Below are 23,133 nucleotides of genomic sequence, written 5' to 3'. Positions count from 1 at the left end.
GGGCCGTGGGGGTGGAGAGGGGAAAGACAGGGGCAGGAGAAGGCAGGGGACAGCTAGAACGATGAGGTCGGTGATACTGGTGACAGTTCTGGGCATGGTCATCATTCCCTTTAATCCTGAGGGTGTAGGTACAACCATCATCCCATTCTTCCATGTCTCAAGCCCAGGTCTGTCTACATACTGGGCTCCCGATCTCCTATTATCCACTGTATTGTCTGGGCTCCATTTTTCAGACGGAGAAGGTGAGGCTACAGGGGTCTCCTGGCTGACTTGCCCTCTGACCACTGGCCAAAGCCCAGGAAGCCAGTCTGTCCCACCCAGAACAGAATGAAATCCTGAGTCTGCTGACTAAGGGGCCTCAGGGAAGGCCAGGCTGAGTCTGGGCCGGGCATCTGCATTCAGACCTTGGCTGGGAGAATAACCTTGAGCCACCAGGCAAGTCCCACAGTGGAGGGTGAAGCAGGGGGCTCTGCTCAGGGTCAGAGACCACCAAACGGAGAGTCAGATGCAGTTTCACCCAAGGGGACACACTGCCATCTACCTTGGGTTCTGCCTGGGACAGTGGTGGCGTGGTTTAGTCGCTAAGTCGTGTCCGACTCTCGCTCGCCCGTGGATGCAGCGCGCCAGGCTCCGCTGTCCATGGGATTCTCCAGCAAGAGTACTAGAGTGGGCTGTCATTTCCTTCTCCATAGTGGTGACATTTCAGGGGGCTGACAGGCTGTCTCAGGGTGGTTCTCCCACACACAGCCACCCCACTCAGCCTGGTCGGATACTGAGCCCTCCAGGGTCCCCTGGGAGCATTCCCCTTTCCCCGAAGCCTCACCTGCATCAGACAGCAGCCTTCACCCTTGGCACTCACAAACAGTCCTGTGGGGAGGCTGGGGATCTGGGGAGAGAAGATGCTACGGTTCCCCTCCGTCCACCTGCAGACACACCCAGACAGACAGGCAGCGAGGAGGGGCCACTCTCGCTGCCCTGCCCCCCAACCCCGGTCCTGGGAACACGCACCGCGGCCGTCTGCAGAAGCTTCTGGTTGCCCCTGTGCAGCTCGAAGGTCTCCTGGTAGTCCAAGTTGGTGGAGGCCAGGGAGACGGTGAGGTTGACGCCGCCCGCGTAGGACAAGATGGCGTACTCTGCCAGGGCCTGCAGAGCCACGCAGGTGTCCTGGGGGACAGAGCCGGAGACCGAAGTCAGCCCCAGAAGGGGGTCAGCCACAGTGCCTCCACCCTGTGCCGGAGGTCTGGCCCAAACTGGGGGTTCCAGGGGCCCTCCCTGAGGCCAGGGACTCCTGTGGCTGGAATGGAGAGCAGATCCGGTGTAGACACCCACAGAGCTGGGGACCCCAGGCAGCTGGGGGGGCATCTCCACTGAAGGAGGGGCTGGTCCCTATCCAAGAGCCTGGTGCATCCATCCCTCAGCCCCATCCTCCCATCCTCTCTTGGACTTCATGCTCGCAGAGATGCAGGCAAGGAGCCGTCCTAAGACTAGATGCACCGGGTAACTTCCTAGAGGGCTCTGAGTCCCGAGCCTAGGCCACCCAGATCTCAGCCCCTCCCTTTGTCTGTGCCTGGCGCACCTGAGTGGAAGAGAAGCCCCCGAGGGCATTCCGCTGCTGGGACAGCCACTTCACCACAGGCAGGGCGGTGGCCACGTCTCCCAGGAGCGTGTAGGTCAGCAGGGCATAAGCTGTCATTTCCACCTCGGCCGAGACCACTGCAACGGAAGAGGCCAGCTGGGACCCATGACCCAGTGCCCAAAGCAGGCACTGGGGGTGGGGCGGCCAGTACCTGTCTGATAGACCCCGTCACTGAAGCTTAGGAACGCATCCTTGTCCACATCCCGGGAACCCGTCAAGCTCCAGTGGGTCACCCCATCTGCAAGGCCAGAACAGATCGAGGCTGGACCCCAGTGGGACAGGGTACCAGGGAAAGACGGCGGAGACAGTAAGGGCCTTGGGGCTACATCTCAGATCTGCGACTACAAGGTCAAATCCAGCCCCTCCTGCTCCCCTGGTTGCTCAATCACTCCAGTTGCGTCTGACTCTTTGTGACCCCATGGACTGCAGCCCGCCAGCCTCCTCTGTCTATGGGAGTCTCCAGGCAAGAACACTGGAGTGGGTTGCCATGCTCTCCTCCAGGGGATCTTCCTGACCCAGGGATTGAACCCACATCTCCTGCGTCTCTGGCACTGCAGGCAGATACTTTACCACTGAGCCCACCAGGGAAGCCCTGGCAGACATTACCAATCTGTGGCTGCTTTTATGAGCCCCCAACAGACATCATTAATCAATGGCTACTCTTCTGCATCCCTGGCAGACATCCTTAATCAATGGTCTCCCTTCTGGCTGGGGCCCTGATGCAGGCCCCAGTTATCCTCCCTTGGGCCCCAGGAAGTCACTCCCTATTTCCAAAGACACTAAGGATTCTAAGCTCACGTGAGGTATAAAAAGCCCTCAAACCACAGCCCTCCCAGCCTCAGATCTTGAGCATTTAGTCCTAAATTGACACCATCATTCAATTGGGTGGTTTTAGAATTTTGCTTTTTAAGTAATTTTTTTTCTTCTTCTTCTTCTTAAGCAGAGAATGTGAATGGAGGCTTGAGCCCAGTGTAGCTGCTGGGCAAGGCCATGGAGCAAGGGGAGGGGACTGAGTTCGGAGACATTTCAAGAAGTCACAGCTTGGTGACTGGGGTTTCCCAAACACAATGGGGAGTCATTCTGTAGTTGAGGAGATGGACACCACCAGATGGAAGAGGTTTTCTGAGGCTCACCCAGCAATGGGGGACAGAGTGGGGTCCAGCTGCAGCCCTCCCCTGCCTCCAGCACTCTGCCTGGGGAGGTTTCTAGGAGGCCTGGGAGATCTTCTACCAGGGATCCCTGAGCACTCTTGTCCCCAGTGGGGGCTGGGGTAGCGTCCTCTGTTTCATTAGGGAAGAAAATGATGCTCAGGCTCAAGCCAACTTATCAAATGAAGTCACTAGTAGAGGCGATAATGAATGAGAAATGAATGAGTAAGGGCTTCCCCGGTGGTTCAGACGGTAAAGAATCAGTCTGCAATGCAGGAGACCCAGGTTCGATCCCTGGGTCAAGAAGCTCCCCTGGAGAAGAGAAAGGCAACCCACTCCAGCATTTTTGCTTGGAGAATCCCATGGACAGAGGAGCCTGGATACAGTCCATGCGGTAGCAGAGTCAGACACAACTGAGCGACTCACACACACCCAAGGACTTCCCTGGTGGCTCAGTGGTAAAGAATCTGCCTCCCAATGCCAGAGACACGGGTTCTATCTCTGTGTGGGGAAGACCCTCGGAGAAGGAAATGGTAAGCCACTCCAGTAGTCTTGCCTGGGAACTCCCCTGGACAGTGGAGCCTGGTGGGCTACAGCCCATGCGTTAGCAAAAGAATCAGACACGAAACTTAGCAACTAAACAACAACAAATAAATGAATAAACAAAACAGAGTGAGCCAAGGACGCCTCCTTAGTTTCAAGCATGTGTCCATGAGCTGTTTCCTGGGGCCTGCTGGGCTGGCGCCACGCTGTGTCTGCTGGGCTGGTGGGCAAGGGCACCTACCCTGGGTGATGGCCAGGCTGCGGAGTTTTCGCAGGGCGGCGGGGGCTGCAGGGCTGCGGAGCAGGGTCAGCGCGTAGGCAGTCAGGGCACTGCTGTAGGGGTCCGTAACCAGGGATGCACTGGACTCCAGGAAGTGTCTGGCTTTGGCAATGGCACCCTTCTCCTCCTGCAGGGTGGGGTGGGGGTGGGGTGGGAAGCGGAGCCCTAGGAGGCTGCTCAGCCTTCACCGTGCAGACCACCCTCCCGAAAGTCCCAGGGGCATGCCCGGGGAAACCACTGGATGGCTTGCAGCCCCTCACTTTGTCTACATGATTGCCTACAGCCCCAGCTTTCAAAACCCCATTCCCTTTCTTTCATTAATATGTTGGTGCCAGCTTTTTCCAAATGAAGGCTTGAGCACCATCGTTCAACTCAGAGACACTCAGAAGGAAGCACGGAGAGCCCTGGCTGCCCTGCCCCATACCACTCGATCATCAGACTGGCTTCTAAGACCTCCCAGCTCAGGTCCACCTCATCCTCCAAGCCTCACCTCAATTGTCACCTCCTCCGGGAAGCCCACCAACCCTGATCATGCTCCTGCCCCACAGTGTGAGCGGCTGGAGGACAGAAACCAAGCCCATTGTCCAGTGATGGCCTTAGTTCAGAGAAGCTGCCCAGTAATATAGGTTAAATGGAAAACTGAGTGACTCAAAACATTCATGAATTTAAGGACTTCCCTGGTGGTCCAGTAGCTAAGACTCCACATTCCCAATGCAGGGGGCCTGGGTTTGATCCCTGGTCAGGGAACTAGGTCCCACATGCTGCAACTAAGAGTCTCCATGCAGCAATTAAAGATCCCAAATGTTGCAAAGAGGATTGAAGATCCTGTGTGCCACAAACTAAGACCCAGTGCAGCCAAATAAATAAGTAAATACTGTTTGTTTGTTTGCTTTTTAAAGTAGACATTTCTTGTCTTGTGGATCTGGAGGCCAGAAGTCAGAGGTCAATGTGTTGGCAAGGTCGGTTCCTTCTGAGGGCCACAAGGAGAGGATCTGCTCCAGGCCTCTCTCCTGGCTTGGAGCTGGCCGTCTTCTCCCTGTATCTTCACAGCATCTTCCTTCTGTGAGGGTCTCTGCGTCCTGATGTCCTCCTTTTCCCAGGCTGCCAGTCATACTGGATCAGTACCCACCCTAAGTCCGCGTTTTAACATGACTACGTCTATAAAGGCCTTGTCTGCAAATACAGTCACATTCTGGAGTCTTGGGGCTGGATCTGCATCTCCCCTTCACAGGTTTGCATCTTGAAGCCTAAGCCCAGTGGCTGCAGCAGGGGTGGAGGGGGTAGGCCCGTGCTTTGGGAGATTATTAGGTTTAGTGAGATCAGGAGAGTGGAGCTTCCCTGGTGGCTCAGCTGGTAAGGAGTCCGCCTGCAATGCAGGCCACCCCGGTTCGATTCCTGGGTCAGGAAGAATACCCACTCCAGTATTCTTGCCTGGAGATTCCCATGGACTAACACTCACACGAGAGGGTGGAGCCCCAATAATCAATTAGACTGCTTAAAGGGAGACCACAGTGGTCTCTCTCTCCTCTCCCCTCAACCCCATCCCACCTCTCTTCATGGTCATACACCAAGAAAAGGCCACATGAAGACACAGAGAGAAGATGACTGACTACAAGTCAGGAAGAGACCCCTCATTAAGAACTGAACTGAAAAAAAAAAAAACCTGAATCAACCAGAACACTGACCTTGGACTTTCCAGTCTCTAGAACCATCAGAAATAAATGTCTCCTAGGACATAGAAGCAATCTAAATGTCCACTTAGAGAGGAATGGATAAAGGAGATGTGGTACATATATACAATAGAATATCACTCAGCCTTAAAAAGGAACAAAAGTGTGTCATTTACAGACACATGGATTTACCTAGAGACTGTCACACAAAGTGAGGTAAGTCAGAAAGACAAAAGCAAATACTGTATGTTAACACATATATGTGGAATCCAGAAAAATGGTGCAGATGAACCTATTTGCAAAGCAGAAACAGAGACACAGTGTAGAGAACAAATGAATGGACACCAAGGGGGGAAAAGGGGGGATGAACAGGGAGGTTGGGATTGACATATATACACTATTATGTATAAAATAGATAACTTAACCAGAACCTACTGTATAGCACAGGGAACTTCACTCAATGCTCTGGTGACCTAGAAAGTGAAGTCGCTCAGTCATGTCCGACTCTTTGCAACCCCATGGACTGTAGCCTACCAGGCTCCTCTGTCCATGGGATTTTCCAGGCAAGAGTACTGGAGTGGGTTGCCATTTCCTTCTCCAGGAGATCTTCCAGACCCAGGGATCAAACCCGGGTCTCCTGCATTGTAGGCAGATGCTTTACCATCTGCGCCACCAGGGAAGACCTAAATGGGAAGGAAATTCAAAAAAGAGGGGATATATGTACATGTGGGTTTCCCTGTTGGCGCTAGTGGTAAAGAACCGACCTGCCAGTGCAGGAGACGTGGGTTCGATCCCTGGGTCACGAAGATCCCCTGGAGGAGGGCATGGCAACCCACTCCAGTATTCTTGCCTGGAGAATCCCATGGACAGAGGAGCTTGGCGGCCTACAGTCCACGGGGTCGCAAAGAATCAGACACAACGGAAGCAACTTAGCACGCATGCGTATGTATGTGTACAGCTGATTCATTTTGCTGTTCAGTGGAAACTAACATAGCACTGTAAAGCAACTACACTCCAATAACAATTTTTTAAACAAGAAATAAAGGTCTGTTGTTTAAGCCCCTGGTCTGTGGTATTTTGTGACGGCAGCCTGAGCCGACTTAGGGGGTTGGGGTTTCGGGCAACCCAATTCAACCACTTAACACATGGCAAGTGAAGGGCCCTCTGGACAAAGCATGTGGGACATGGAGGGTCTTAGATCCCAGCAAACTCTAGACACAGCAGTTACAAATCTGCATTGTGAGGCGGAAAAATCTGAGAAGCGCCACAAAGGACAATTCATCATCAGAGGTTTTAGAATTGGCACAGATGTGAGGGATGGTGGAATCCCTAACCTGGCGGCTGAGATCTGTCTATCCTGGGAGCTCCCTCTGCAGGGGACATGCCACTCCCACTTGGAACAGCCTCACAGAAGTGACTACAACCCTTGAGTTCCTTGGGACATCTAAGCCCTGCTGGGTCCAGTACTAATTGTCCCCAAAGGTTCTCGATCTTTCTCCCCCGAAGCATTCATAAGTTAAAAAAATTTTTTTTAATTTTTTGACTGCACTGAACGACATGTGGGATCTTAGTTCCCAACCAAAGATCAAACCCAAGACCCTGCATTGGGAGCATGGAGTCTTTAACTACAGGACCGCCAGGGAAGTCCCATCCAACATTTTGTACCAGGCTTCCTAAAGCCAGCCCACAGGTCCAGGATAATGATTGAGACTCAAATGATTCTCCAAGTGGGGTCTGGGGCCTATGGACAGTCCTGGGAAGGCTCAAACTCAGGAACACACACGTATCCCTCATGACTACCGCCAGAATCTCTCATGCATCTGCTTAGGTCACAAGAAGTGGTAAGGTCACAATAAGTGCTCAGGTCACAAGAACTGTGACCACTGGAAAGCATGAAAATGTCCCATTAATGAACAGAAGGAGGACAGCAAGGAAGAAATAGAAGCTGAAGATGGCCAGCCTGCCTGGCAAGGGGAAACTGCTCACTCGCTCCTCCAGCCCAGCATCTCCCGGGCCCCCTGCACTTACCTCCGAGGCTGGGTCCACTTCCAAGAGCGCGGCCACCACGTAGGCTGTCAGTGGAACTGTGCCATGGATCCCACCCTGTAAGAGGATTTGTGGGTCTCACCCCAACCAGAGGGGACAGCCTCCCAACCCCACTGGCCGCAAACAAACCCGGGGAGCAAGCAGCACAAGGCCAGGGCTCCCGGAGGAGGCTGAGAGGCTGCTGACCTGAATGTCCTTGTTCAGAATCCTGCCCACTGCCGGGAAGGAGCCGTCTGCCTGCTGCTGCTGGACAATCCAGTCCTTGGCGGCTTCCAGCTCCAGAGGGTCGATGAAGATGAAGCTGCGAGCCTGGGCAAAGGACTTTAGGACAAAGGCCGTGAGCCTGAAACAGGATGGGGTACAGGCTGAGAGAGCCACAGGCTGGGCTGTCCCATAACAAAGTCACCTCCCATGTGCCCCTTGAGGGACTGTGGTACACTCCTCACATCACCCAAGACTCTGCTTCCTCCTCTGTAAGACACGAAGGCCCAGTCTGCACTGTGTGAGCACTTGATGGAAGTGTGTGGGCACCCAGCAGGGCCTGATGATCCAGCCTATCTTCCCTGTTAACTCCCTCCCACCTGGGAAGCACCTTTTTCTGAGCCGGTCAAGTTCCCTATCACCACCATGTATGAAAGACCTTCCTTATTGCTCCTCCATAACCATTCCCCAAGAGAGCCCCAGTTTTGCTGAGAGATCCCAGGGAAAACCAACAACCAGGTACCCTGGACACTTGGGCTCCTCTGTAGCCCTAGTCAGCCATAGCCATGAGTATTTCAGTCCACAGGTCCGCAAATGGCTTTGGAATGGGCACATGAGGCGATGCCCGGAGCAGCTGCAGCCATTTTGCTACCACAAGGAGAGCAGCCACTGTGCTGAGGGTGTCCACAGGGACCAAGGGAAAGAACCAGGGGCCCAAGTGCATGGTCAGGCTGCCAGACTGGCCAGTCCTGGAGACTCCTCAGCTCTGTGGTGTGAACTGATGTTCAGAACTCCTTTTTCAGTCATTTTTATGGTGTCTGCAGCTGAAAACATCCCACAAACCCATTCAGCCACTCAGTTACCCAGGTCCTGAATGCAGAGTGCTCCTACTTTCTTTACAGGATGAAGTCTTACTTGTCTTCTCAGTATTCACTGAGAAGTCTTCTCAATGTGCAACCCAGGGGTGTCTTCTCCCAGCACTTCCACTAGCACTTAGCACCTCCACTCTTGGATGAGCTGGCTGCTTCCAGACTCCCAGGCCCTCCCTCTGTCTACCCATATCTCTGCAGCCTGTCCTTTGTTCGCCCCATCCTCCAGCCCAACTGTTACTAGTGCACCCTGAATGGGAGATGATGGGGCTGGGGGATGAATCAATGAAGAAATGAACTCAGAAGAACCACCGGATGGAAACCAGGGAGCCAAGAGGGACAAACAGCAGTACTGTCAGCAAGGGAAATGTCCCAACTCAAGATGAAAGAGTAATCCACCCTCTTCAAAATCAAGTGTTTCCCCTACTTCCCAGTCATCAGGATGGCTACTATAAAACAAAAACAAAACAACGGAAAACAGCGAGTAGTGGTGAAGATGCAGGGAAATCGGAACCCTTCTGCACTGCTGGTGGGAATGGAAAATAGTACAGCCACTGTGGAAAACAATATGGTGATTCCTAAAATAAAATTGAACATAGAATTATCATGTTGTTGTCGTCAAGTCACTGGAATCCATTTTGGTTAAAAGATTAATGTGCGTATTGGGAAGGGCCCTGGGTCAGGACAGATGTGGGAAACAAAGCAAGACCAGCCAGAGGAAAACAAACACCTGGAAAAACGACTCCCATGTAAGTGACTTAAATCACTTCTCTGGCACACTTCCCATCAAGGAGGATGCCCACATCCTTCTCTGGGTGTGTATTTCTACTTTGGTTCTGCTCTAAATAAACTGCTTATTTATTCTCTTTGCACATACTGTGGTTCCAATAAACTATGACTGCTTTACAAACTCTCTTTGTGGAATTCCTTCTCCAAAGAAGATGAGGACTGAGGTCCTCTCACCTGCCAACATCAGTATATCCATACCATAGAACATTATTCAGCCTTGAAAAGGAAGGAAATTCTGAAAAATGCTAAAATATGGATGAACATTGAGGACATTACGCTGAGTGGGATAAGCCAATCACAAAAAGGCAGGTACTGTACGATTTCACTTATATGAGGCATTTAGAGTAGCCAGAATCACAGAGACAGAAAGTAGGATGGTGGCTTCCAGGGTCTGGGGAGAGGGGAGAATGGGGGGTTAGCATTTAACAGGTATCAGTTCAGATACTCAGTCACGTCTGACTCTTTGCGACCCCATGGACTACAGCATGCCAGGCCTCCCTGTCCATCATCAACTCCCGGAGCTTGCTTAAAACTCATGTCCATCAAGTCAGTGATGCCATCCTACCATCCCATCCTCTGTCGTCCCCTTCTCCTCCTGCCTTCAATCTTTCCCAGCATCAGGGTCTTTTCCAGTGAGTCAGTTCTTTGCATCAGGTGGCCAAAGTATTGGAGCTTCAGCTTCAGCTTCAGCATCAGTCCTTCCAATGAATATTCAGGACTGATTTCCTTTAGGATGGACTGGTTGGATCTCCTTGCAGTCCAAGGGACTCTCAAGAGTCTTCTCCAACATCACAGTTCAAAAGCATCAATTCTTTGGTGCTCAGCTTTCTTTATGGTCCAACCGTCACATCCATACATGACTACTAGAAAACCATAGCTTTGACTAGACAGACTTTGTTAGCAAAGTAATGTCTCTGTTTTTTAATATGCTGTGTAGGTTGGTCACAGCTTTTCTTTCAAGGAGCAAGTGTCTTAATTTCATGGATGCAGTCACCATCTGCAATGATTTGGGAGCCCAAGAAAATAAAGCCTGTCACTGTTTCCATTGTATCCCCATTTATTGGTCATGAAATGATGGGACTGGAAGCCAAGATCTTAGTTTTTTGAATGTTGAGTTTTAACAGGTACAGAGTTTCAGATTTACAAGATGAAATGAGTTATGAGGATGGATGGTGGTGATGGCTGCACAACAATATGAATGTATTTAATACCACTGAACTGCACACTTAAAATGGTTAAAATGGTAAATTTTATGTTATGTATATTTTAACACAATAAAAAAAAGAAAGAAAATCAAGTGTCACTTGATTTAGGCTCTGCCTCTGCAAATTGTCAAAATCTGAAATATTAACCAAAAAATGTACTCCAGACCTACAAATCAGCTTGTCTTGGTCACTCTCTTTCCCAGATACCCCAAATCCATCCTCTTCCTTATACTCCCACGGCCCCTGTGTCAGCCTGGCACCTCATGGCTCCCACCGCCCCCACCAGCCCGATCTTGTCCCATCACATGCTCTGTACACAGCAGCCAGAGGGAAATTTCAAACATAGCAGGATCCAGATGGAACTTAGTTGCCCCTGGGCTGGAAATTGTGAAATTCCCACATTCTGCTACACTGTTCTCTTTACTTTTCCATCATAAATCACAAACGGGGATAAAAAAACTGTGGTACACGCAGACAATTGAATATTATTCAGTAATAAAAAGAAAGGAGCTATCAAGCCAGGATAAGACATAGAGAAAATGTAAGTGCATATTCCTAAGGGAAAGAAGCAATCTGGAAAAGGCTGCATTCCAACTCTGTGACATTCTGGAAAAGGCAAAACTACAGAACTAGTAAAAAGATCAGTGGTGGCCAGGGGCTGGGAGTAGGGAGGGATGACTATGCAGAGCCCATGGGATTTTCAGGGCAGAAAATTATTCTGTATGACACCTTAACGGTGGGTAGGTGACAGTGTACATTTGTCCAAACCCATAAGCTATGCGACACAAAGGCTGAACCCTAATGTAAACAATAGACCTCAGTTAACAATAATATAGCAATACTGGTCCATCAATGATAAGAAATGTACGTCATTAATGCAAGATGTTAATACTGGGGGAAACTGCATCTAGGGAAGATGAAAAGTATGGGAACTCATTCTATCTACTAAAATTTTTCTATGAGTCTTGAACTGTTCTAACAAATTAAGTTTATTCATTCAATATGCACATAGCCCAGCATGACTCAGGTTACAACCACGCTTTGCACCAAGACTTCTTGCTCCCTCTGGAAGAAAACCCAAACTCCTCTCTTGCCCAGCCTGGCCCTGCCACCCTCCCCCTCCCTTGTGGCAGGCCACTTTCCTCCTTGCCTGTGCTGCCAGCCACACTGGTCTCCTTCTCTGGCTCAAACTTGTCAGGGCTGCCTCAGGGCCTTTGCACAGGCTGTTCACACTGCCTGGAATCCTCTCCCCTTGGATTTCCATACAGCTGTCCCTCATCTCCTTTAGAAAAACCTTTCCTGACCACCCCATACAATTATGTACCTCATCATACACTATCCCCTCAACAAGTTTTATTTGCTTTATAGATATGAGAAATTATATACTTGACGTAGTAGCTTTAAAATATATCCACAAATGCCTTGCTTCTTCTCCTTTCAAGAAGTGGGATGGTATAGGCTATACCTAGTGACTGGATTCTGAAGAATAGAATGTGGTGGGGGTGACAGTATGACTCAGGGAACCAGACGATAAAAGGCATGTGGCACCCTCCTTACTTTCTCTCTGTGATTTTTACTCCAGGGGAAATCAGCTGCCATGTTGTAAGGACATGCAAGCAGCCCTGTGGAATGGTCTTCAGTGAGAAACTCAGGCCCCCTGTCAACAGCCATGGAAGAGAACCAACTTGGAAACAAATGCTCCAGCCCTAGTCAAGCCTTTCGATGATGAGAGCCCCAGCCAATACCATGACTGCAACCATGGGAGGGATCAAGAGCCAGCAATGCCAGCTAATTCCTGAATTCCTGACCCACAAAACTGAGACAATAAATATTTGTTGTTTTAAATGGCTATGTTTTGGAGGTAACTTGTTACACAGCAGTAGCTAACTATTACATCTCATGAAAGGTCTCTCTTTCTTGGAGGCAGGGACCATGCCTTTCTTTTTCCCTTGGAACTAGAACAATAGCCTGGCAAATATTAAACACTTGAATGAACAAATGAATAAATGAATGAATGTACATTGGATACACAGGAACCTATCTGTAACAGATTGTGAGTTTAAAGGAAGTTGGACTGGATCCTGGACTCCCCACCCAAGTATTTAGATGGTGGTGGTTTAGTTGCTAAGTCATGTCCAAGTCTTGCAACCCCATGGACTGTAGCCTGCCAGGATCCTCTATCCATGAGATTCTCCAGGCAAGAATACTGGAGTGGGTTGCCATTTCCTTCTCCAGAGGATCTTCCCAACCCGGGAATCAAACCCAGGTCTCCTGAATTGCAGGTAGATGCTTTACTGACTGAGCTATGAGGGAAGGCCTAAGTATTTAGGCAGTGGCGTTAACAAGGCATCCAACCCCATGGGTACCTGCACTGTAATGAGCATGCCTACACTCTTATCCCATTGCCTCCTAGATCCAGTCTTATGGTTCAAAAAGCTGAGCATCTGGTCTAAGGTCACACAGTTCACACAAGACTGAGACTGGGTTTGCTCGGCTCCAGGGTGGATGACCCGTGTATTGCTGTTGCCAATGTCTTGTGCATCCTGCAACTTTGATCTTTGAGGAAGTTTCACAAGGCCAAGGAGGAGAGGCAAACTGCTGGGTGGCACGTTTCCATGACCACAGCAGAATTCATCTTCTCTTGTTCAGTGTGTGTGAGAGCTGTGGGAAGGCATACACAGATCACAGCTCACTATTTCTGACCGGTGGAGGCCTCTTGGAACTGTCAGGACTTGGCCAGCTTTCAGAGAGTGACTCAATGACTTTAGCCGTCCCTGAGAGTGGGTGGGGGCCTCTGCTTGCTAGGGCATGACTGTGGCCGTGCCTCAAGGCCTGTCAGCAAGGCAGGGCCCTGGGACAGAAATGGGACAGACTTCTGGGGACTAGGGGGCTGAGCAGGTCACTGAGGCTGGGCCCCTCTGGAGCCGAGGGAGTGACTCTGCACTGCATGTGGGCTCAGCCAGCTGTGTCCCTGTGCCGCTGGCCCTGGGCACCGCTGCTGTGCAGTGGACGCTGTCGATTTAAGGACCAGACGCTTTCCAGGCCCACAGGTGCTGCAGGTGCCATCCAGGTGCGGCGCTGAGAAGGAGGCCCCACTAGAAACAGAAAGTTGGGGGTACCCTACTTCCTCAGTAAGCCCCAAAGTGGAGGAGGCAAGTCCCTGATGATGCACGCACTCCTAGGGAATAGGACATAGGTGGACGCAGGTCCTCCCTGCCCTGGCTGACCCTGAAAGCCCGAGGAAGCCACTCGCAAGGGAAATCAGACCCCAGAATGCTCCTCCTGAACACTCCAACCCATCCTCAAGGCAGTGGTCTGGCCTCTCCTGCTCAGGGTCACCCCATTCCTGGGTCCAGTGGCCTCTGAGGAGGCTCAGAGAACCCAGGACTCATCCACAAGGGGCCAGAGAGGAGGGGTTCAGTTCCTGGGCACTGTGGCAACAAGAGCAGAAGGAGTAACGGTAACAGCCACTGCTTCCAGCTCACCACACGCAGGTCAGGCAGAACCCCCCACCATCCAAACCAAACCTCTAACCCCCAGGGGCTAGGACCATGGCTCTCTCCATTTTCCACACAGGCTCCTCATCACCCTGAAGTGAAAGTGACGCGAAAGTCGCTCAGCCGTGTCCAACTCTTTGCGACCCCATGGACTATACAGTCCATGGAATTCTCCAGGCCAGAATACTTGGAGTGGGTAGCCTTTCCCTTCTGCAGGGGATCTTCCCAACTCAGGGATCAAACCCAGGCAGATTCTTTACCAGCTGAGCCACAAGGGAAGCCCGTCACCCTAGGGATTGAGAAATAGAATATTTCCTGCCATAACAGTAAACAAAGATGTCACAGTCATCAGCGTCTGCAGCCCTCCCAACGTGAGCTGGTGAGCCCTAAAGACACTCAGGAAGGAGAAGAATACCGGCCACCAAGCAGCCATCAGACTGTAGCCACTCCCTATGGTGAGCCCCGAGAAAGAAAGCTCAGGATGTAGGAACAGGATACTGGCACTGAGGCGCATGTGAAAGAAACTGTTTCGGTGAGCCCAGATTCTTGTAACTTCCCACCCACAGGAAAGCACTAAACTCCTTAACTTGGGTTATTTGGTTCTCTTTCATTAATAATAATCTTTTGATGTTCAGACACCTGCCCTTTGTTACAAAACTTCTATTTAACCCGGCTCCTCCCCTTGTCTCCATGGAGCAGCTCTCTCAGGGTTACCTGAGGTGTCTCCCGGCCCTGAAGTCCTAAAAGTTTCTGCCAAGTAAAACAAAACTCTCAACCTTTAGGTTGCATGTACTTTGTCAGTCGACAGGATCAAGCCCCAGGGGTCCTGGCTATGCTGTGCTGGATGTTGGGCTGTGGCTTCACGTGGGGGAACCTCAGTAGCCGTGCCTGGGGGATGAGGACTCACCACATACTCCCCGACTCATCCCGCTCTCCAAAAGCACTATAGGAGCCGTCCTGATGCTTGTAGGTCAACTGTCTCTGGTAGCCTGTGGGGCAAGAGGGGACACACTCGTGAGTGGCTGGCTGGCCAACATTTTACCCCAGGACCCCAAAAACAATACCACATCCACATGGGGGGTGGTTCCTGAAACTGCCCCATGCCCACATCTGAGGTCCTTGAAACTGTTTCACCACACAGCTGGGGTTCTTGAAACTGCCCCACACCTACAGCTGGGGTCCTTGAAACTATCCCACATTCACAGCGGGGGGGATTGAAACCTCTACTTTATTTCTCTTTTGTTTCCTGATATCACTGCTTCATGAATCCTGGTCACACACTGGCCTTCAGTCATGCCTGGTGGGGTGGGACAGTGACATGCATTATCTCCAGGCAGGGCCCTTTGCCAAACGCCCTCACCCGCCCCAGGGCCTGAAGAGGTTGGTGCTCTATCCACTGGAGCCAGACCTTGGTTCGCTCAGATCAGCAGGGGTTTGAGGAGGACAAGAAGGAGGGAAGTCAGGGGGCCTGGGGCCTCCAAAGCAGGGCCAGGCCGTTGGTCTTACTGTGAGGGCAGCAGCGGGCATGAGAGGAGGGGGTGAGGGGAGGAGGGGAGGGGAGTGCGGGGGCAGATGTAGTGGGTGGATTGTCGGGTCTGGAGAGGAAGCAGACACTGCGGAGGTGGGGACAGTCGAGGCGACCATGATCGTGGGCTTGGAGCGGGTGGTGGTGACAGGCAGGGAGGGGCTCTGCAGTAGAGCCAGAGCTGCCTTAACTTAACAAGATGTGAAGAAAAGAAAGAAAAATGCAGAGGGCACCAAATGCAGTGGCCTGACCAGCAGGATGCACTGATCCATGTCCATGGAGCCAGGGGAAGGGGGAGCAGGAGCTCAGACCTGGGTGGACAGTAATCACCCCCCTAACCAGTTCACGTCCACCTAACCTCAAGATGTGACCTTATGGGGAATGAGGTTCTTTACAGATGAAGTTACATTTCCGAATCAGGCTGGGCCCTAAACCCAATGACTGGTGTCCTCAGAGAAAAGAGAGGGGAACGACAGAGACTCAGCAGGGCTTGTGAAGATGGAGGCGGAGGTGTGGCGACATGTGAGCAGATGAAGAGACTCCCGCCAGGATAGAGTCCTGGGATAGCTGCTCCCTCAGGGCCTCCTGACGCAGTCAGCATTGCTGACACCTTGATTTCAGTCCTCCAGCCTCCTGAATCACGAAGGAACTGAGAAGTGGGATATTTCCTGCCGTATCAGTAACGAGGATGCTGCAGTCATCAGCCGCTGCAGGCCTCCAGTGTGAACTGGTGAGCACTAGGAACACTCAGGAAGCAGAAGAATACCTGCCATCTAGATCGAGTCTACCACCAGCCTGCCACCGCTCCCTGCAGTGAGCCCCAAGGGAGCTCAGGACGTGAAAAGCTGGATACTGGCCCCAAAGAGTTGAGGTGCACATGAAAGGGATGATTTCAACAGCCCAAACTCTTGCATCTTCCCGTACAGAGAAACGCACTGAATTCCTTAACTTGGAATATCTGGTTTACTTTAACAATAATCCTTTGTTGTTCAGACTACCCGCCCTTTGTTGTAAAACTTCTATATAACCTGGCGCCTCCCCTCGCCTCCTGGGAGCAGTTCTCTCAGGATTACTTGAGATGCTGTCTCCCAGGCCTGAAGTCCTAAAAATTCCCACCAAGTAAAACAGAACTCTCAATTTTAAGGTTGTGAATATTTTTCAAGTGGACAGAATAAAGTCCTATGGATCTACCCCACTGTTTGTGGTACTTTGTTATGGCAGCCCCAGGAAACTAACACCAGAGATCTGGCGGAAAACCAGGGGTGGGGGTTGATTTGGGGCTTGTTGAGTCTGAAAAGGCAACTGGGCTGTTGGGCACCAGATCTGGCTGGCTGGGTAGAGAGGAGGTCCAGGCTGCCGCTCGCCCCTATAGGTCATCACACTCTGGATGGCGGTCAGGGACCTGAGTCCGGATGGGTTCACTGAGGTGCGCCTGGCCCCGGGGAGGCCAGGGCTCACCCACATCCTAGACTTTCACAGCCCGCCAACTTGAGCCCTGCCCCTCTCCCTCCACCATGGACCAAGGTTCCGGGTCCTTAATCCATGGATTAAGGTTCCGGGTAGTCTGTGGTCAGCCTTCACAAAGCCAGAACTTCAGCCCATGGCAACCTCTGACTTCTCTTTCCACCTGGGAGTTGCACGTTTATTTTATTTTTTTGGCCGTACCCCATGCAGCATGTGGGATCTTAGTTCCCTAACCAGGGATTGAACCCATGTCCTTGCAGAGGAAGTGCACAGTCTTAACTACAGGACCACCAGGGGCATCCCTCAGAGAGCTATACATTCTTCATCATAAGTTTTTCCTTTCTCATCCATGAGGACAGATGGTTTAGATCATCAGGACTGCCTTTGGAACATAATAACCGGGAACCACAATAGGCCAGGAGACAGGGACTCCAGATTTGTCTTAGGAATTGAGATTTTTCACATGCCTCTGTTTCCCCATCTCACATGGGCCAGCGTCATCTGAGCCAGGCGTTCTCGAATCCTTTTCGGTAAACTTCCGTGATTGTGACGGTGGTTCCTCCTCTCTCTCTGGCTTGGTCTGGTGCCCTGCCTGCCCCTTGTGCCCCAGTCCGGAGGAGCCTGGGGTCTGAGAAGCCCCCACAACTTGCCCCTGTGAGGTCTTGGGCGCCTCTTCACTCCCAGGAGGCTCACTTTGCTCATCTGGGAAATGAGGGCCATTAGCACTGGGGCTGCAAGGAGGGAACCTCAGGGCAGCAAGGATGGAGCTGCACACGCCTGGCACGAGGCAGGTGCCAGCTTCAGAGCTGGGTTCAGCCTCCTCCATGCTCTCCTTTCACTTTGGCTCCAGTGTAAGGCTAGAAGCGGAGCCCAGGAGGCCTCGGGATTTTGGCATCTACTGACTTAACTCCCCTGTTACATGGGAAGGAAACAAAGGCACTGAGAAAAGCAGGTCCTACCCAGGGACACAGAATGGGAATCTCTGACAGAGCTGAGATCCCACCTCCTTCCCTCTTGCCCCTCCCTGTGGGGCCTAGATGTGCAAAGAGAGTAAATCAGGGCCCTCAGAAGCCCTGTACCCCACCCCCAAACAGGACTGTTCCGTGCCCTAAGGACTTGATTCATGGCAATGGAAGATGTCCAGTGCTGTGTTATTTATTTATGAAGATGTTCAGTGTTATTTATATCTGTGATGATGATCAGTGCTGTCTTATTTATTTCTAAAGAAGTACAATGGTGCTTTGTTTATTTCTGAAGTTCAGTACTGGTGGTTTACTTCTGAAGATGTTCAATGCTGCATTATTTAGGGGGGAAAAAACTGGAAATAAACTCAGTATGCCCAAGAGGAGAGTTCAGTATGTTGTGTTCCATTAATGCATGTGACGAGAAAACAATGTAGCCTCCAAAGTGATTGTAAACTGAACCCATCCTAAGACCCAACGGTTTTACCCCACAGAAATTTGGATGAGTTTTCACCAAGTAGGCAAAGAGGACAATTGATGACAGTACCATTCTAAAAGCCCGGAATTGCAAATTGCTCCAAAGCCCATCAGCAGACATGCCGACTGCTGTCTCCACATAGCAATGGAGGTGAATGGACAACAGCTCCCCAAAGCCCAGTGGATGAATCTTATGCACACAGGACAGGGTTGAGGGGAGGCATGCCATAGGATGCTGTGTTATGAGAATGGCAAAGCTAACCTGTGCTCCTGGAGGGTAGAGAAGTCAACACAGAGCCAGCATGAAGGGAAGCTTATAGGGATTTACTTTTTCCCAAATGTTTTTATAATGCTATTATATTGCTCTGGTTGTTCAGAAAAATTTACATTTTAGAAGATGCTGTTCCTCTCCCCATGGCTGATTGCCAGCAATCAGATCACTTTCCTAACAGGTGCAGATGCCAGGCTCCTACTGACAGGGGCCAGATCAGGCCACCCAGACTGGCCTCTTTCAACCTCTTTCCCTCCTTCCCCATCCTCTGCACATGGCGTGTGGGCTGCGCCCGGTACAGCCGAGGCTACCTGCATCCCAGTACTCTCCACCCAGGCAGCTGCCCCCAGTACCTTGTACCAGGTAGTCAGTGGTCTCCCTCTCCACCTCAGGGCTGAGCTGTCGGGTTTTCTGGAGATACTTCAAGACAAAGACATTAGGTGCAAAATGAATCATATTCTGCTCTCCGCAGCCAAAGGGAAGCCGGAGGAGGTTGCTGAGATGGTTCAGAGTTGGCCCCATGACGTCTCCTGGTGAGAAGGAAGAGGAAGAATGGGCTGAGGACTGGCCTCATTCAATGGCCTGGCATTGTCCTAGGGACAACTTTCCTCTGAGGGAGCCCACCCATGGCCTAACACTAGCCTCCCATTATCTGATTGCCAGTACTGCCCTTTGTGACTGGGATGCATCCTTGCCCATCCAGCCTGCTTGATCTCTTGGCCTTGGTGGACACTTGCTGGCCCTTATCTTACATGCTTCCCTCCATGTTTTTTAGTTGTAACTCAGGTGTTCTTTCTACCTTTTCATTATGTTATTATTAGTAAATGCTTTTTCCTTTCTAGATTTTTAAATAGGTGCAACTAAGACTATACATTTTCCTCTTAGTACAACTTTGGCTGCATCCCACAAACGTTAAGATGTCAATCCAGTCATTTGACTCCATTTTACATATTGTTTCTAACTTCCAATATGAAATGTGGTTTTCTCTTTAACCATGAATATTTGGGTTTTTAATAAAGTTTTCTTACATGTGTGGTATTGTTGGTGTGTTTTCAAAGGTTCTTTTTTCCTGTTATTTCTAACTTACTGTGCTCTCATCCCTCCAGTACTGTCCTCTCATCCCTCTGTCTTCCTTTCCCTGACCTTGATGCCCCCAAATATTGCTGATACACTTTCTGGATTCCCCGCTGATTGCACCTCCCTTCCTTGACCTCCCCTTCTGCCCCACCGAGGCTGCCACCGCTCCAGCAGCCCCCTCCTATGGCGGGGCCTACCTGGCTACTTTCTCATCACCTTTCTCTGGGTTTTCCAGCTTCTTCTCTACACTTCCATCCCGCTGTGCTGAAGGCACTGACTGACACAGAGTTACCTGCCTTCAATCCTCTCCATCCCTGCCCGCCTGTCTTCTCCCCTAAACCCACCACCTCAAGCTGGGCCACTCATCCCCAAGGCCACATCCGAACTGATTTCATGCTTCAGAAATCAGAAACTCCCGCATCCTCTGATCTGGTGACAACCACCAACCTGCCCCAGGCCCCAGGGCTTCCATCCTCTGATGTCAGAGAGACCCAAGCCCCCTCCTTCATGTCTGTCTGCCTCTTCCTGGCCTTTCATGCCCTCCCCGCCCTTCCAATTTCCAGCACTAGATGGATCACATAGTCCCCACTTTCCACTCCTGTGCCTGGGCTACAGGAGACAATCCAGTGCTCAAGAAGTCCCTGGCCACAGCCTCTTACCCCTGCTCAGTAAGCTCTCTAAGCATTTGAAATGGCCCTGCCCCTCTCTCCTGGACCCCCAGAGCCCCTACCCGCCACCCCATACCTGGCTAACTTCACCCGGCCTTTCAGCCTGCTTGTATATCACCCCAGACACACTGCCCTCATGAAGTTCACTACCCACCCCTCAGGGTCACCCCACAGAGGGCTAGGACCTGCCTCCTCAGCCAGCCTTGAGCCCCCAGAGGGCAGGCTTGGGGGCCTCTCTGAGTCTGGCCCCAGCACCCAGCACAGAGAAGGCACTGGAAGTTGCTTGCCAGTCAGGTGAGTGGGTGTGTGGCTAAAGGCCCCAAAGGTGCATGCCCCCAGCCAAACCCAGAATGAGAATGAACCTGAAGTGACACTTGCCCCCGTCCTCCCCCAGCCAGGTGCAGGGCAGACACACCTATGATGCAGGCGGCTGCGCGCTCAGACCCGGGGATGGCGCTGTGCGGGACCCCCAGGGTGAAGGCTTCGCTGTAGCTCTCATCTGCTTCCACCTTCCTCCAGATGCGGAACTCGCCCACAGAACCCCAGCCAGTGGAGAAACCGATGAACTGGACCTCTGGCGGTTTGGGGAGGGTCCAGGCCATGATGACAGATTCATTGGATGGCTCTGGACCATGGCCAACCTGGAAAAAGAGGCCAAGGCTGCTGGGTGCTGGCAGGAAGCATGAAGCTGGGTTCAGGCATGGTCAGAGGCCGTGGCCACATTCACGGGGTGGGGTGGGATTCTCACGGCATCAGCAGTGAGAGAAACTAGAAACCACACTGTTCATTAAACACCCAACAGAGACACAAGTGGGGCATCTATAGGTTCCAAAGTCACTGGGCTCCCTGGAACCTTTGCATATGTCGTTCCCTCTGCTTGAAACATCCTCTGCTTCAGTCTGCCTGGTGAACTCCTATTCATACCTCAAAACCCCACCTGGCTAAACCCCTCTTCCAGGAAGCTGTTAACACATACTTCTTTTCTCTACTTTGCTTGGCCCAGAAAGTGTCCACAGTCCTCATCTTACCTGCTCATACCCACATCCTTTCTCCCTGGCCTCCCAGATTCCTAGGTACCTCCTCGGCCACACCTCTCACTAGTTTTTGGGAAGCAACGCCAGGCAGACTGTAAGCGACTTGAGGGCTGCCTTGTGTTTCCTCCTCCCATTACATCCCACGGATTAGGAAGCAACAAGTGTCAGAGGACCAGATGGTTCCCATGCCCGCCCCAGGCAAACCCAGTCATGCCTGGATGAGCCCGCTGTGCCAGCTGATCCAGAATGTTCTGAATTCATCCCAGGAGAGAATCTTGGCCGTGGGTGTGCTGGCCACCGGCTCACCCATCTTGCTGGTGGAGATCCAGGACCTGGTGTTCTGGTGCCCTCCGAGAACAATCTCGATCATGCCCGCTGTGTCCTGGGGCCCTGGGGACAAGGCCACGCGGGCATCGTTGTGGGCCCGCACGGCCACGTCGAAACGGGTGAGGCGCAGTGGCCGCTGCACATACTGGAACTCGTACTTGTTGGGCGTGGAGATGTGGACTCTCTCTGGATAGAGGGAAGGAGATGAGGTGTTCAGGGGGCACCAGAAGCATCCTTCCTCCCCCTGGCCATGCCCAGAGCTGAGCATCGGGACCTCAGGGAACCAGTCTCAGTGTGGCTCCCCACGAAGCTGCAGGAAGCACGGTGGAATGGAGCTGGTTTGATGACCTCTTTGTCAATAGAACACAAAAGATGAAACACTCACAGAGATAAATCCTACAAAAGATGGGTAAGACCCATACGCTGGGAACTGCAAAATGCTGCTGAAACTAAAAGATGCAAATCAACGGAGAGCTAGACTGTGTTTGTGGGTCAGAAGATAATATTGTGAAGATGCTAATTAACCCCCCAAACTGATCTATAGATTCGATGTAATCCCAATCAAAATCCCAGCAGGGTCTTTTGAAGAAATTGCAAAGCTGATTTCAGAATTTATGTGGAAACTCAAAGGATCCAGAAAAGTCAAAATAACTTTGATAAACAAGAAGGACTCACACCATCTAACAATGAGACTTACTTACTCCAAAGCTATGGCAATCACAAAAGTGCAGCATCGGTGTCAATACTGACAAATGCTCAGGGGAACAGAAGAGGGAGTCCAGAAATGGACCCATACATGTATAAACATGTATAAACAACTGATTTTCAACAAATGTGCAAAAGCAATTCAACAGCAAAAGTCCTCAACAAATGATGTTAGAACAATGAAGTCTCCAGGTGAAGAAAAAGGAACTCTGATCCATACCTTGCATGGGCTCCAAGAGTTAACTTGAAATGGATTATTTTACAAATGTAAAGCCTAAAACTATAAAACTTTGGGAAGAAAATGTAGGATTGAGCAAAGATTTCTTAGATACAACAAGCAAAAATAATCCGTAAAAGGAAAAAGTGATAAGCATCACTAAAATGAAAAACTTCTGCTCTTTAAAAGACACTATTAAGATAATGAAAAGACAAGGTATAGACTGGCAGAAATATTTTTGCAAAGCATTCATCTGATAAAGGACTTGGACCCAGAATACATTTTTAAATACTCTCAAAAACCAAATACAAATAAACAATTCAACTTTTAAAAAGCTAAAAGATCTGATCAGACACTTCACCCCCGCAAAAAATACTGATAGCAAATAAGCATATGAAAAGGTGCTTAATATCATGAGTTATGATGGAAATGCAAATTAAAATCATAGTGAGATACCACTAGACACCTATTAGAATGACTAAAATTAAACAGACGATACTAAGTGTCAGTTAGAATGGGGCA

The 23,133-nt window shown here is 50.9% G+C and overlaps 1 protein-coding gene across 1 annotated transcript in view; it reads right to left on the bottom strand.

The window, feature by feature from the left end:
• Positions 1-23,133, bottom strand: part of CPAMD8 (C3 and PZP like alpha-2-macroglobulin domain containing 8) — a 100,280-nt gene that overhangs the window by 9,946 nt on the left and 67,201 nt on the right. The window contains exons 24-34 of the mRNA XM_070462298.1: positions 21,577-21,875; positions 20,744-20,969; positions 18,937-19,113; positions 14,792-14,873; positions 7,510-7,666; positions 7,306-7,380; positions 3,569-3,734; positions 1,788-1,874; positions 1,577-1,713; positions 1,009-1,164; positions 824-886 (exon numbers count right to left, since the gene is read on the bottom strand). Of these exons, the coding sequence (XP_070318399.1) occupies positions 824-886; positions 1,009-1,164; positions 1,577-1,713; positions 1,788-1,874; positions 3,569-3,734; positions 7,306-7,380; positions 7,510-7,666; positions 14,792-14,873; positions 18,937-19,113; positions 20,744-20,969; positions 21,577-21,875 (1,625 nt within the window). The remainder of the gene's footprint in view (positions 1-823; positions 887-1,008; positions 1,165-1,576; positions 1,714-1,787; positions 1,875-3,568; positions 3,735-7,305; positions 7,381-7,509; positions 7,667-14,791; positions 14,874-18,936; positions 19,114-20,743; positions 20,970-21,576; positions 21,876-23,133) is intronic.

Source organism: Odocoileus virginianus, chromosome 3 (assembly GCF_023699985.2).
Source record: "Odocoileus virginianus isolate 20LAN1187 ecotype Illinois chromosome 3, Ovbor_1.2, whole genome shotgun sequence".
NCBI classification, from domain to species: domain Eukaryota; kingdom Metazoa; phylum Chordata; class Mammalia; order Artiodactyla; family Cervidae; genus Odocoileus; species Odocoileus virginianus.
The sequence above is the reverse complement of the archived record's forward strand: the minus strand, read 5'-3'. Positions and strand labels throughout refer to the sequence as shown.